At 37.8% G+C, this 12,128-nt stretch overlaps 2 protein-coding genes across 4 annotated transcripts; both read right to left on the reverse strand.

Moving 5' to 3' along the window:
* Positions 1-852: 852 nt before the first annotated feature.
* Positions 853-7,257, reverse strand: fam83e (family with sequence similarity 83 member E). The gene is made up of 10 exons (XM_063909979.1): positions 6,916-7,257; positions 6,186-6,829; positions 5,535-5,681; positions 4,298-4,422; positions 3,387-3,875; positions 3,064-3,123; positions 2,903-2,953; positions 2,577-2,811; positions 2,294-2,500; positions 853-1,597 (listed from the first exon to the last, which is right to left on the reverse strand). Exons 2-10 carry the CDS (start codon positions 6,651-6,653, stop codon positions 1,394-1,396), a joined length of 1,986 nt encoding a protein of 661 aa, XP_063766049.1. The 5' UTR covers positions 6,654-6,829; positions 6,916-7,257; the 3' UTR covers positions 853-1,393.
* A 435-nt stretch (positions 7,258-7,692) lies between these two features.
* On the reverse strand, positions 7,693-11,616 carry emp3a (epithelial membrane protein 3a (MAM blood group)). 3 transcript variants are annotated; one of them, XM_063909966.1, is made up of 5 exons: positions 11,431-11,616; positions 9,385-9,496; positions 9,095-9,197; positions 8,827-8,967; positions 7,693-8,266 (listed from the first exon to the last, which is right to left on the reverse strand). In XM_063909966.1, the coding sequence occupies exons 2-5, from the start codon at positions 9,460-9,462 to the stop codon at positions 8,091-8,093; spliced, it is 498 nt and encodes a 165-aa protein (XP_063766036.1). In that variant the 5' UTR covers positions 9,463-9,496; positions 11,431-11,616; the 3' UTR covers positions 7,693-8,090. The 3 variants fall into 3 exon arrangements, with proteins under 3 accessions (XP_063766036.1, XP_063766037.1, XP_063766038.1); XM_063909967.1 differs by having other exon boundaries at positions 9,385-9,512; positions 11,431-11,536; XM_063909968.1 differs by lacking the exon at positions 11,431-11,616 and having other exon boundaries at positions 9,334-9,457.
* Between the last annotated feature and the right edge of the window lie 512 nt (positions 11,617-12,128).

Here is a 12,128-nt window from a genome sequence, read left to right on the forward strand (position 1 = left end):
GTAAGGCGAACACACACCGCTCTAGGGCCTATATGAATCGACTAGTTCTAAACACACTCAAGACATTTGAACTACCTTTATATCTTCTTTCAAAACTAACATAAACATTTGTTTGATGAAAGGCAGATGTAGACAAGTTTCTGAATGTTAGGTTTGTTGCAAATACGCTGTTATGTGGTCATGTTGATCGAGGCACAAGTAGACAATGATTTTTAATTTATCTAAACATAGTATCGTAACATTTGTCAGGATAGAGGCAAATCGGTTAACAACATTGGCACAAAGACTGCTGCTTTTGTGCTCGCAATCACCTTTTGAGAACCAGGAACATAATCTGTTAGCTGCACTTTGACACAGGTGCACATATAAGATGCTGCTTCAAACGGGTCAATTTGACATATCTTGAAATATTAATGAATTAAAGATTAATTGTGTTTATTTCATCGACAACATTACTCTCGTTGCCAGTGCATTCGTGGATTTACATTTTACTGGTCTTTATGTTGTGATAAGTTGACATTGCGCTATGTAAGGGAGGTTAAAATAAGTAGATTTAATAGATCGTTTTTGGTATTATTGATTTTTTGCAGGTTTCACAAATACTGTTCAGTAACGTCTGAATAGCCTGTTAAAGACTCGTTGGACATGGATGGTGAGTTAACTCGGTTTAGCTGTGTAGCACACTATACTGAGGCAAGAATATGGGTGCAATTTGGATAACTCTGATTTTGTTTATTTAATGTATTTGTTTTCAATATTCTTTAATCGATCCCTCACATTTCTTCAAATACTGAGACCATGAGTCCAGGCAGCCATTCAAACCCAGCAAACATATTTTTAATAGACATTAAAGACAGTTGGTGTATTATTTTATTTTTTCCTTGTTGTACACATCAATGGTCTGGATTCTCTCTATGTCATGGTTAATGAGCAGTGAGTCGTAAACGCTTGGTATCAGCTTTTAAAATAACTCACTTCAAATCAATATATTTATTATATACTACGTATAACCTTCATATTGAATTTTTTTTTTTTTTTTTTTTTCAAAATTTTATTTGCTTATGTAACTGTATCCAACAAAAAATGTACATTTATCACAGTCTAAAAATATTTGTTATTCTATATTTCAATCAAAAGTTTCTTTTATAATTTTTTACAGCCGTCTAGTGGTCAAAACAGTTAATACTTTTCAAGTTGAGCAGCATTAACATAACAAAAAACATCAAATTAACAGGTAGAACTGACATACTGTACATGCATGTGTAACAATGGCTTTATTCTCAGAGTCATAGTGTGTTTTTGGCCATATTTTGGTTATTAACACTGCAGAGGTTGTAACTATCCACTGCTAACGGCTGTCTTTCCTTAGTGAAAGAAAATATTTTTACAGAAGTTATTTATCAGGTATGTTCTTCCTTGCTTCTCGTTCCTGTTCTCCTTCTCCCTCTGCGAGCGACCACCTCCATGCATAAGAGGAGCTGCGAGGCCTTTCTCTAGGCAAAAGGTTTTGTGGACTTCTGTACAATAAAGGTTTCAACTGATCATTCCTCTTCCTCATCAGGGAAAGTGCACTTGTCATTTGATCTGGGTCAAAGCGCTGTAAAAGAAATAAAAGATTTCAGACACCACAACCACATATATATGCATGAGTTCAATAGATATTCAATAGAAATCAGACATAATCTAATGCTGACTTATGGAACATTGGATGATTGGATATTTACTTTTCACTAGATATAAGACATGGGCAACTGTGGCTGCAAGGAAGTGTGTCCATCTTTCAATCAGGAGGTTGTAGGTATTGATCACAGCCCTTGCAGTCAACATGTTGATGTTTCATTGGGCAACTTAATCCTGAGTTGCTCTCGGGGCATTGCCAACGGTGTGAATGTGTTGTATGAATGTTAGCTTACATGAGCAAATCGATCAATCAATCAATCAATCAATCAAAGTTTATTTATACAGCCCAATATCAAAAACTTTACATTTGTCTCAGTGGACTTTACAGTTTGTACAGAATGGCACTGCTGTTTGAGGTCTGAATGATGACTTGCAGTATGTAAAACGCTTTGAGTGGTCTTAAAGACTGGATAAAGCGCTAGATAAGTCCAGTCTATTTACCATTTTACCAACATAACCCAAACCTAATCTCTTAAGATCGTCCATTGCCTGTAGTGTCTCAGCTTAAAGTGTAATATCTCTGTAAGCTTTGAACTGGGCTGTAAACTTATTTTTATAAGAAGAATCTTCCCAAGCACATACAGAAAGAAATATAAAGAATCCACACACTTACACTTGCCATAAACCTTGGTACCGGGAGTCCTCTGTCTTCTGTTTTGTGTAGGCTCAGCTCCGTCATAGACTGGATCAGTTCTGACGCGGGTGCATTCGATCCTTTCCTGATCTGTCCTGAAAGGCTCTGCTGAGGATGAGTCCTCTTCATGATGTCACTCAGAGAGCTGTAGTTCTCAGACTGCGGCACCATTAGGATCAGAGGTTTCTGTGAGAAGAGAAATGCAACTCAGTTTTTCACAATTTTAACTAAAGTATTTTAGTAGAAAAGCCATGTTGCTTACTCTAGAAGATGGTGTGTATTCCACAGGTAAGCTAGCTTTATTAATGCTTCCCACTTCTTCCAATATGGCTTCCCTCTTTGAGGCCTCTCTTCTCTCAGAAGAGGGAAGTATGTTCATATCGGGTGTTAGTTCTGTTCCTTTATCATCAAGTCTTGTTCGTCTTTTGTCATCTAAATTGGGGCTCTTTTCTGTGGAGAGTTGTCTGGAAATAGCCTTATTTATTATGTGATCCACCCTGCAGGGGAAAAAAGCAATAACACAATTAATAAATACAACATGGGGTTTTTCTTTATGATATTTCAATACTAATGAATTCAATGTGTTGCCTTTTCATTCTTTCTGGAGCTATTGGGTCCGTAGGCGAGGGCTGTTTGTTCCTATGAAAATATCAAGATTCCAGGAAACAGATTAGCATAAAACGTACAAAAAGACAAGTACAAATACTCTTCATCAGTATTATTTAAAATATGACTATAAGGAGACCTACTTGAAAGTTGTTGATTTATCTGGCACATTGCTTGTCACTGGAGAATTGTTTTCATACACCCTGTCACATTCAGAAACAGAGCAATAAAGTCAAACAACCTGTAACACAAAATATTTAGAAATTCTGTGCTAGGGGAGATTAATCAAAGAATGAAGATAGAAGAAAAAACGTGTTGTTATATTTTGGTGTAAGTTATCAGTAGTAAGTTAAATTGTAATTCGAAAAATATCAAAGATGTATTTGTGTAAATGGATATTTCAAATATGCATACTGTATGATTGGTCCAAAGACAACTTAGATTGAAGTCAAGATAATCCATGTACCTTTTGTTTTCCACAAATCGGTTTCCATTGCAAGAAGGCTTAAAACCGTCCATAAAGAAGGTGTTTTTATCAAACAGCATTTGCCTCTGGATCTGCATTTCCTTGGCCATGAGTTGCTCGTGTTGATCAAATAGGATTTTGCTCTCCACCTGCATTTCCTTGACCATGATTTCTTCATGTTGATCAAGAGGACTGCACTTTTTAGTGTGTATAACACCCATAGCTTCCCAGTCAAGGAGGGAATCTGCAGGTGGGGATGGAGGATTGATAATCTCAGGCTCATAATGGTGATGTCTTTGAAACCCGAGATCTGAGGGGTCTTTCAAATGATGAGTCACATCTTTATGAGTCCCTTCCTCCCTCCATGTGTCAGGGACGGGGAGTGAAGCAGCAAAAAGGATCCTGAACTCCCTGTCGAATGATTCTACAACTGGGCCGTTCAGAACAGTAATCAGCTGCCGGTGCAGGTGGGCGTCTGTCCATGTGAGGCTGCAGTGCAAAGATAGCTTGTTATATCAAAGTGTTTACGATATATTTAAAGGAATTAAGAATGTCAGTACATAAGGATCAAAACCAGTCATTGAATTAAGCTGCAAGGCAAAGATTTATCAATATAGTATGCACATCAAAAGTAAAAGTTAATTAAACTGTCAATTTATGCATATTTCTAGGGAAAATAACAACCATAAAAGATGATGGGAATAAAGTACCAATCATTGCACCTATCATTTTAACCTTTCTATATTGACTAAAGAAAGTAATGGGTCGATTAAAATAATAAATAATACAAGGGCTTGAAGTTAATATGCTACATATTTTCGATGCCTTACATTCTGTTATGTCACTCATTGTAAATGATGATTTCTTGGGAAAAAAATAAATAGGAAATGAGGCTAGAAACAACTGCTCACCTGTAGCTGCCATGAATCACTGTCTGTAAATCTACCAAAAGGAACTTCTCTTTCATTTCTCCGACTACCATTCTTCCTGTCCTCGAGCAAAAGGTTTTCCCACCAAGAACACGTACCTGCATGTTCTGCCAAACCAGAAACCAGAGTTAAAATTTGAGATAGAATGAAATTCAAATGTGTGGTTTATCTGTGATACAATGAGATGATTGGGAAATGTCTTACACATGGTTTGTAGTAAACAAGGGTCTACATCCATGCAACAGGCCCTGTCAGGCTGTAATCTAACATCAGCATGTGAACATGCTCACAATCACATGCTAGCATGCTGATAATTAGCAGAAAAAAGGTTTACCAGGTTCACCATCTTAGTTTAGCATGTTAGCATGCTTAAATGTGCCAGTTAGCAACAGAAACAAAGATGAAGAGATGTGATTGTCATTAGTTTTTGCAGTTTTATGTCACTAACCAAAGTATTTGACCTGATCATTAGATGAAATCTTAGTTGCCAACTGACAAAAATTCATCCTGAGGGGTTGTAATGTCTTCAACAAATGTAATGGCAATCAATCCAATAGTCAATGCATTTCTTTAAAAAAAACACATAAGTCAACCTCATGGTGGTGCTAGGCTAAAAAGTCAGGTGAACCCTACAGCCATGGGTATCTGAACTAAATTTCATGGCAATCTATTCAACATAGATATTTCATTCTGGACCAAAGAGATAGATTGACTGAAACAACCTTGATGTCCTTTGAGTCCTTAGAGTGTGCATGATATTATTATAGCCATAGCAGACCAGTAAACCTAATATTATATAACTTCTACAGTTAGACTTTACCCCAGTTAGGGATGGAGAACTTAAATTCTGATCATTCATCAATTTCACAAACTGCATTCATGAAATTAATTTATATTTTTGAGTATTCAATATCAGGCACAGCATTTCACCACCTCAAAAGAAACAGACAACTATGAATGCTGTGCAACCAGTTTAACGATGCATTGCTAAGAGTAGATGTTACATTCCTAAGATGCTGCAACAGGAATGTACGAGAAAAAGGACCCCACTACACAAAATGCAGTGCGTCAAGTTTATAACAACGCTTTAAGTTGCAACCTTAAAATGTAATCTAGTGGCCTTGTTAGACTGGAAGTGCTTGGGTTAATGTATTGCCATGTCAAATATACTCAATCAAATGGCTGCTAGGTGTGTGCTCATTTGCAAGAGGTGACTCACTGGATGCCTGAGCCTGTTGAGCGTGAAGTTCTCTTGAATGGACCTTCGGTTCAGGATGATGTACACAGGGACACCCTGGGAAGCAGCTTTGTGTAAATCCCCAATAATAGCACCATCTGTCAATCTGTCCGTCACAATGGCAATTACCTGTGAAAAAAAAAATATCTCTCAGTCTGTAATTGATCGGATTATCCAGAAAGTGGTATACACAAAACGGAACCCTTTATTTTTCGTATTCATTCATATTTCATATTGATGCAGCAAAGGAACAAGTGAAACTACATTACTGAAGTAAAACTAACCTAATATTAACAGCAACAAAAGTAGTTTCAGTGTGTTCATGCATTAACCCTTAAGCATTTGTGTGGTGAAGCTGCTAAAGGTTACTTCATGTTTGAATATTGTATTCACTGTTGAAGAGTTTCAATTGAAGCAGTTATTTTAATCTATTTATTTTGTAAAATCTTTACCTTAAGTCTCCATATTAACATAGCAAAAAAAAGAAAATGTATCTTTAAAATATAGAGTGTGAAAGTATTAAGTCTCAATAAATTACATCCTCAAAAAACGGTTCTTAAATCAGTACTGATGTGTTCCACCTCCGCCATATGAAAATAAACACGTTAATCCATAAAAAATACATTTGCATACTTCGCCAGCGTTTTGCAAGTGCCACCTGATGATCTGTCGGACCGAAGGGTCCCCCTCTGCAGGAGGGCTGGTGTGGACTCTAACACTTGCTCTCGGTGCCCAGGGCCTTGACTCAGGCCAGCCCAACTCCAGGTCAGGTGGTGGTGTGTCCGAGAAGGATGGGAAATACGTTGAACAGAAGTCCTCCATCTCTGAGCTGCCTTCCTCCCCATTCTCCTGTCTTTGCACCTGTAGCGGGTGAAGGCGATAGTCCTGAGCCCAGCTGCTAATCTGACTGACTTCTTCAGTAGACAGGAAGCAGCCGGAGCGCTCTGTGCCAATGGAGCTGTAGAAGGCCTCTGGTCCAGCATTGATAAGTCTCTCCACTGCCTGACGTTCCTTCTCACAATGGAGGAACTCTGGGGAGGACTCCGGTACCGGTAGAAAAACGACATTCTCGTCAAGGCTCTGCTCGTGTGAGTTGGACATGACCGCAGCCTGATGTCTCTCTGAGAAAAACTGCTACCAAAGTTTTCACTACTGTCTTCTGAAGTGTGATGACAAGTCTAACACAGACCAGCTCATGTCACCCTTGGATGTAGTTGAGGTATTTCCATTCATTCCTCTGGCAAAAACTCACAATATGTCCATGTTAGCAAGAGCTGCTGCGAAAACAAATGATATCTTGATGGTGCAGACAATGCTCTGTGAGAAAAAGTGAAAAAGAAAAAAAAACGTTTCTGAAACTCACCTCCTGGAAAGCATGTCTCATCTCTCAGGCTCAAGTATCACTAAAAAGCTCTTCATGTGTTCCCTCCCATGCCTATCGTCTCACCTCTATTAACACTTCCACTCCTTCCTACCGACATTGTTCTCAGATTCCAGAAATTCTATAAAGCTGACAGATCCGTTTGCTGCCCAGACACACAGTCACAATCTGAATATGTCTCTCTATGGTCTTCACTATGCTGCAGTATTTCAATTAAATCAGAGTTTTGTTTTTCTGGACTTAGATCATACACTAAACGCATTCAACGTGTGTAGCAATTAATAGTTGCGTGTCTACTTTTTCTTAGAGCCTGCTATTACCTCGTCGCTTCCTTTTTGGACTGGTCCAGCCTGACAGGTAGGTTGGGAGGCAACAGTATCACACTGCACCTAACTTTCCATCTGAAGGTGTCAGGTGTAATCACAGTAGCTTCCTTTTTATTACCTTTGTGAAAGATTGAATATGTTACTGCTGAAGTGTAACTGTAACCTATTTGTTATTAGTTCATTATCAATTTCCTCTAAAATGATGTTGAAAATAGTGCATGCATACTTCAGCAAAGTAAACATTGAGTGCCACAAAATGTTGAGTGCTGCTTTGACAATGATTGGCACGCCCTTTAGAAACCACAGCGTAATGTCAGAGGATTGCACCGCACTGTGTTACACAGAAAGCTCTTCACACAAAACAAAACAGGCCTAACACAGGGTAAACCTTCTTAATCCGGGGAATGCTCTTTAGAAAAGCTGTCGTCAACAATCAGTGCATTGCTTTCTTTAATAAGTAAACAGATATATACAGAACATATGAAACATAATCACAATCATACATAAAGTACAGGTATACATTGATTCAAAAATACTTCTATAACATCATTCTTCATGTTTAATATTTTAAGCTTAAATCAGCAAGTTTTCTTGATTTGGTCTTGAGTAACAATAACAGACTGTCTCCTAGAGAGACACCATTATGACATAATGTCCAGCATACCATATAGGATGGTAGGGTGGATTTTGCGTCAGAGAGTATTACATAATTTAAAGAAGTATTTTCTTCTTAGTCTTCTTATATCCTCATCTGCGCTTTCTTTAATCTGGAAAGTGAGTGAAGAGCATCACGCTGTTTTTAAGAGGTTTTCCATCTCTTTAGTTTTTGGTTCACTGCTTCTTACGCAGGTGGGCGTATAGTACTCCACTGACTAGGAGGAGAGGGACACACAGCCAGGCCAGGATGAAGCAATAGCCAAAGCGTCCTTTGCTAAGATCTCTGGATTCACTTAAAATCTCCTTTCTGTGGAAGGTGAAGATGAGGCAAGCCGCAAAGTCTGTGAAGCCTGCAAGAGCAAGACATTAAAAGGTTTTAGTTCAAAATGTTTCACACAGCTGCACATTTCATGGAATGTGTGTGTGACCTGATAGGGATTAATGAAGATACCTACAGAATGAAAATATAATTTAAACACTTTGAAATAAAAACAGATGGGCACTGTAGGTTTTTAGGGCCACATTTTATTCAAACAGGATTAAATAGTGCAATTATAGGGGGCTATTTTCAGCTCCAGTAAAGTTATTGGAAGCAAGACTGTGAATGTGGGATAGACTGATATTACATTTGATACAACTATATATTTATCTAAAATAATATCTAGACACGATTCCAAATGTAAAAAAACAAGCTGATTTCACTCGTCAAGTTACACTTTGACATAGAGGTCTACTCTCATAACAACTAGAGAAACAAAAGTTATATTTGCAAAGAAAGTGAATGTGCAGCTAAGTTTTCACTGGATATGAAAAGCTTTAATAGTCCTTAAAAGTGAAAACATAAAAAGATGTCAGCTGTCTTTTCATTGACAACATTTTCTATGGCTTATGTAATAAATTAAGACTTCACCTGCAAATGCCTGACAGAGGCCTGTGAAGTAGAAGAGTCCACCTTTGGACATGGTGAACAACTGGCCGAGAAAAATCAGTAAAGAGATGGAGGAGAAGACCACAGAAAGGACCATGAGGGCCTGGAGCGACTGCAGCCAGTCTGGGAGAGAGGGTAAGTCACTCAGTCACAAACAAAACACAATGCAAAACTTGACCAGTAAATAAGCAAACAAACCAGCATGCTTATGTATGCAGGCAAGCATGCAAACCAATACTTTAAAATGTACCGCTCTCATTTGTAGCAGCACACAACCAGGTCTTTGTGGCATTATCATGGAAGCAGTTATACCAAAGGTCTGTGATTTCTAAATCATCCCATATCCACCAGGACTGCAGAAAGAATAAAAGAGAGAGAAAAAAAAAGATTGGTTCAGAATTCAAAAACAGGTTCTCCGAATAGCACAAAATCACAGTTGGCAGTAGTTGATGTGCAGCATTTTTGTGTGAGCATTTATTCACATCATACATGGATTAACAGCGACATCTACTGTAGGAAGAGAGACAACATGTGTCTCACCTTCTCCAGGGTGGCAATGAGGAGCATGGCCAAGGTCACCAAATGCAGCACAGTCAGGAATATGAGCAGGAACACCATGGCTGCTTGGAGATGAGAGAAAGGGTCTGGAATCCTGTGTACAAACAAACCTTTCAAATAATTATGATTATAGAATTGCATCTGTCAAATCCATTTGGGCTACAGGAGTGATACAATGCTCATCAGCAGGTTACTTCTTGTATTGTATTTTTATATTTAAATCCATTTGACTATACCTGCATTAACCCTTTGTGTGAAACCTTTTTAGCAGCTGAATTATTGCTCTGCCCTGGCAGCCACGGAATGGATGAAAATGTAGCAGCACTTTCTGCCTAAATGCAAAATATAGATGTGACATCACAATTGAATGAAAGTAAAGTTAGCTTGTTAAAAGGCACATTTTATTACTTTCACAGTATTTGTATAAGACCATGACCTGCTTTAAAATAAAATGAAAACCTAATAATTCTCCCTTTTATGATATATGAACTGATATTGGTGATTCCACATAAAACTGGAGAGCTTGATAGTCAAATTCTCAGATTTCTAAAAGGAAGTGGCCTGAAACAGTGGACCCTCTGTCTGCCTCGTGGGGAAACTCTGAGCACTTTCATCATGCATCTCAACATCTCAACTGATAATATCTGCCCATTTATCAGCCACAAGCATGCCATACAGACAAGGGGGGGTTTCTCTATGTCTCCAGAGCTGCTCGGGTCTCTGAGGACATCAACATCAGAACATCAACTCCCTGTAACAATTGTAAACCAGCTTTATCTTGAAGCCCTACTTAACAAGGGTCTGACTGACATACTTAATGTGAATTCCAAAGTCAAAAATACTTGCAGTATAAAGGAAGATTATCTATCATAATACATCAGGTTCAATTTGAGAAAAAACGTATGATACATAATGTCATATCATGTTAAGATTGATAACAATCTAGCGCCACTTAAATCACTTCCGTTTCTTTGTTTGTGTACGCTTTTGTACTATTATGGTTAAAGACTCTCTATTTTTCTGATAGCACTATTTCTTTTTCAAATGTTTTATAGATATTGTTATAATATTATCACTGGTGCATTGCCTTTGCTATGATAATAATTAATCTTGACAGCCCTTATCCAAGCCACAAATAAAAAAATACTGTAATTGAAGTAAATAAGGAACAACTTTAAAAGAGAAATGAATGACTCAATGGTATGATTCACTTTTTTCCATCACACATTTTTGAGGACACTTGCAAAAACAGGCAATTGCATCATTAAGCAAGACTTTTTGGTTTCATTTCCCATAGATACAGGTATAAATAACTAAAGACAAAAAAAACAACCAAAAAACATAACGTACATCATGTCAAATTTAAATAAAGGAATAACTACAAAATGAATTATCCTAAAACAGAAACAAGTGTTAAGTGCTGCTTTTCTATGCGGTTATGGTACTAAATTAAAAATGGCTAATGCATCAACTAAATACATATTATAGATCTAATCAAAATTTGAGTCTTAAACATCTAAACTGTGCAACTGGTAGATTGCTGCTATCCAGTTTTATAAAACATGAAATACATTTTGAAATGCAAATGTGGGGGTAAACCTCTGCTTTTCCTAAATGATCTTCTCTTAACTGCACAGCTTACTTTAAGGAGTGAGTATCCTATGCCTTGCTCATGTTTGTCTTTCCCTCCCAGCTCTGTTCAGAGGGGGGAAACTACTGTTGCTGTTCCATTATGGACAATTCAGAGAGGCATGCGTTTGATTACATAGCGCTACATCTGGTTTAGATAAAGTTGAGGTAACTAGCACAGGCAGTAAGGAAGGTGATGACTACAGAAAATACAATGTTGATCAACAGAAACGCATCCTTATGATGGTTAGATATCATAATGAAACCATAGTTAAGCATTTGATTACATTAGGGTGTGACCTGCATTTCATTGGGCAATAGCTATATCATACTAAGTTGTATGTGAAAGTCCAGGAATAATGTCTGTTTAAGCTAACATAACAAAGATGAAGTTCTTACCCTTCAGCTACAGCGCCTTTGAGTCTGTAATGTTCAGTGGTTGTTGATACCTAGTTGCAGTTATCCTCTCTCTGCCCTTTTCTGGTCTCACAGACTTAGCTACGAAACTTTGAAAAGGGTACAGAAAAGGAATGTGGAGTTAGATATAGGAGGAGTTCTCAACACCCATTTCCTCTAAAGTTTCTCTGCCCTCCCCCTCAAATGTGTGGTCTGGACCAACTCAACACCAACAATAACATTCCTCTAAAACTGAATATTTCCTCAAAAGCTGCACATATTCAATCTGAATTGAAATGTGAAACCAAATAAGATAAGGTAATGTGTGCCTAAGTCAATTTTTTCATAATTTACTGAAGGGCATCCCACAGTTGAAACAAATGTTGTAATTTTAACTGTGCTGGATGTGTGTGCTGGCAATGGTTGCATTTTGTATTATTAAAACCTCACTTTAGTGCCAAGGCTGCACATGTACTCATGCTGTTCATCCAGCTGTGCAGCTGGCATCAAGATCATCACAGTATTTCCAGAGTGAGGTAATTTGGGAGGCAGGAAGTATGGCTGATTACTGCCCACTCCTTATTGTAGTGTAGGAAATCTCAGACCTCCCAAGACACAACATACAGTGTTCAACCCCAAATGTAATCAATAGGAATAATATCAATTTGCATACATATTCTATTTTGATAAATAACAGTGGA

This window comes from Eleginops maclovinus, chromosome 20 (assembly GCF_036324505.1).
Source record: "Eleginops maclovinus isolate JMC-PN-2008 ecotype Puerto Natales chromosome 20, JC_Emac_rtc_rv5, whole genome shotgun sequence".
Lineage (NCBI taxonomy): Eukaryota > Metazoa > Chordata > Actinopteri > Perciformes > Eleginopidae > Eleginops > Eleginops maclovinus.

What these genes read in the sequence shown, in the direction of transcription:
- emp3a (XM_063909966.1), bottom strand. Translation starts at nt 9,462, where the DNA reads ATGGTGTTCCTGCTCATATTCCTGACTGTGCTGCATTTGGTGACCTTG. An exon ending in TCATTGCCACCCTGGAGAAG is followed by an intron (nt 9,198 to 9,384) that starts GTGAGACACATG and finishes TTCTTTCTGCAG; the next exon opens with TCCTGGTGGATATGGGATGA. An exon ending in TGCTGCTACAAATGAGAGCG is followed by an intron (nt 8,968 to 9,094) that starts GTACATTTTAAA and finishes CCTCTCTCCCAG; the next exon opens with ACTGGCTGCAGTCGCTCCAG.
- fam83e (XM_063909979.1), bottom strand. Translation starts at nt 6,653, where the DNA reads ATGTCCAACTCACACGAGCAGAGCCTTGACGAGAATGTCGTTTTTCTA. An exon ending in GTGATTCATGGCAGCTACAG is followed by an intron (nt 3,876 to 4,297) that starts GTGAGCAGTTGT and finishes TTTGCACTGCAG; the next exon opens with CCTCACATGGACAGACGCCC. An exon ending in TACCAAGGTTTATGGCAAGT is followed by an intron (nt 1,598 to 2,293) that starts GTAAGTGTGTGG and finishes TTTCTTTTACAG; the next exon opens with CGCTTTGACCCAGATCAAAT.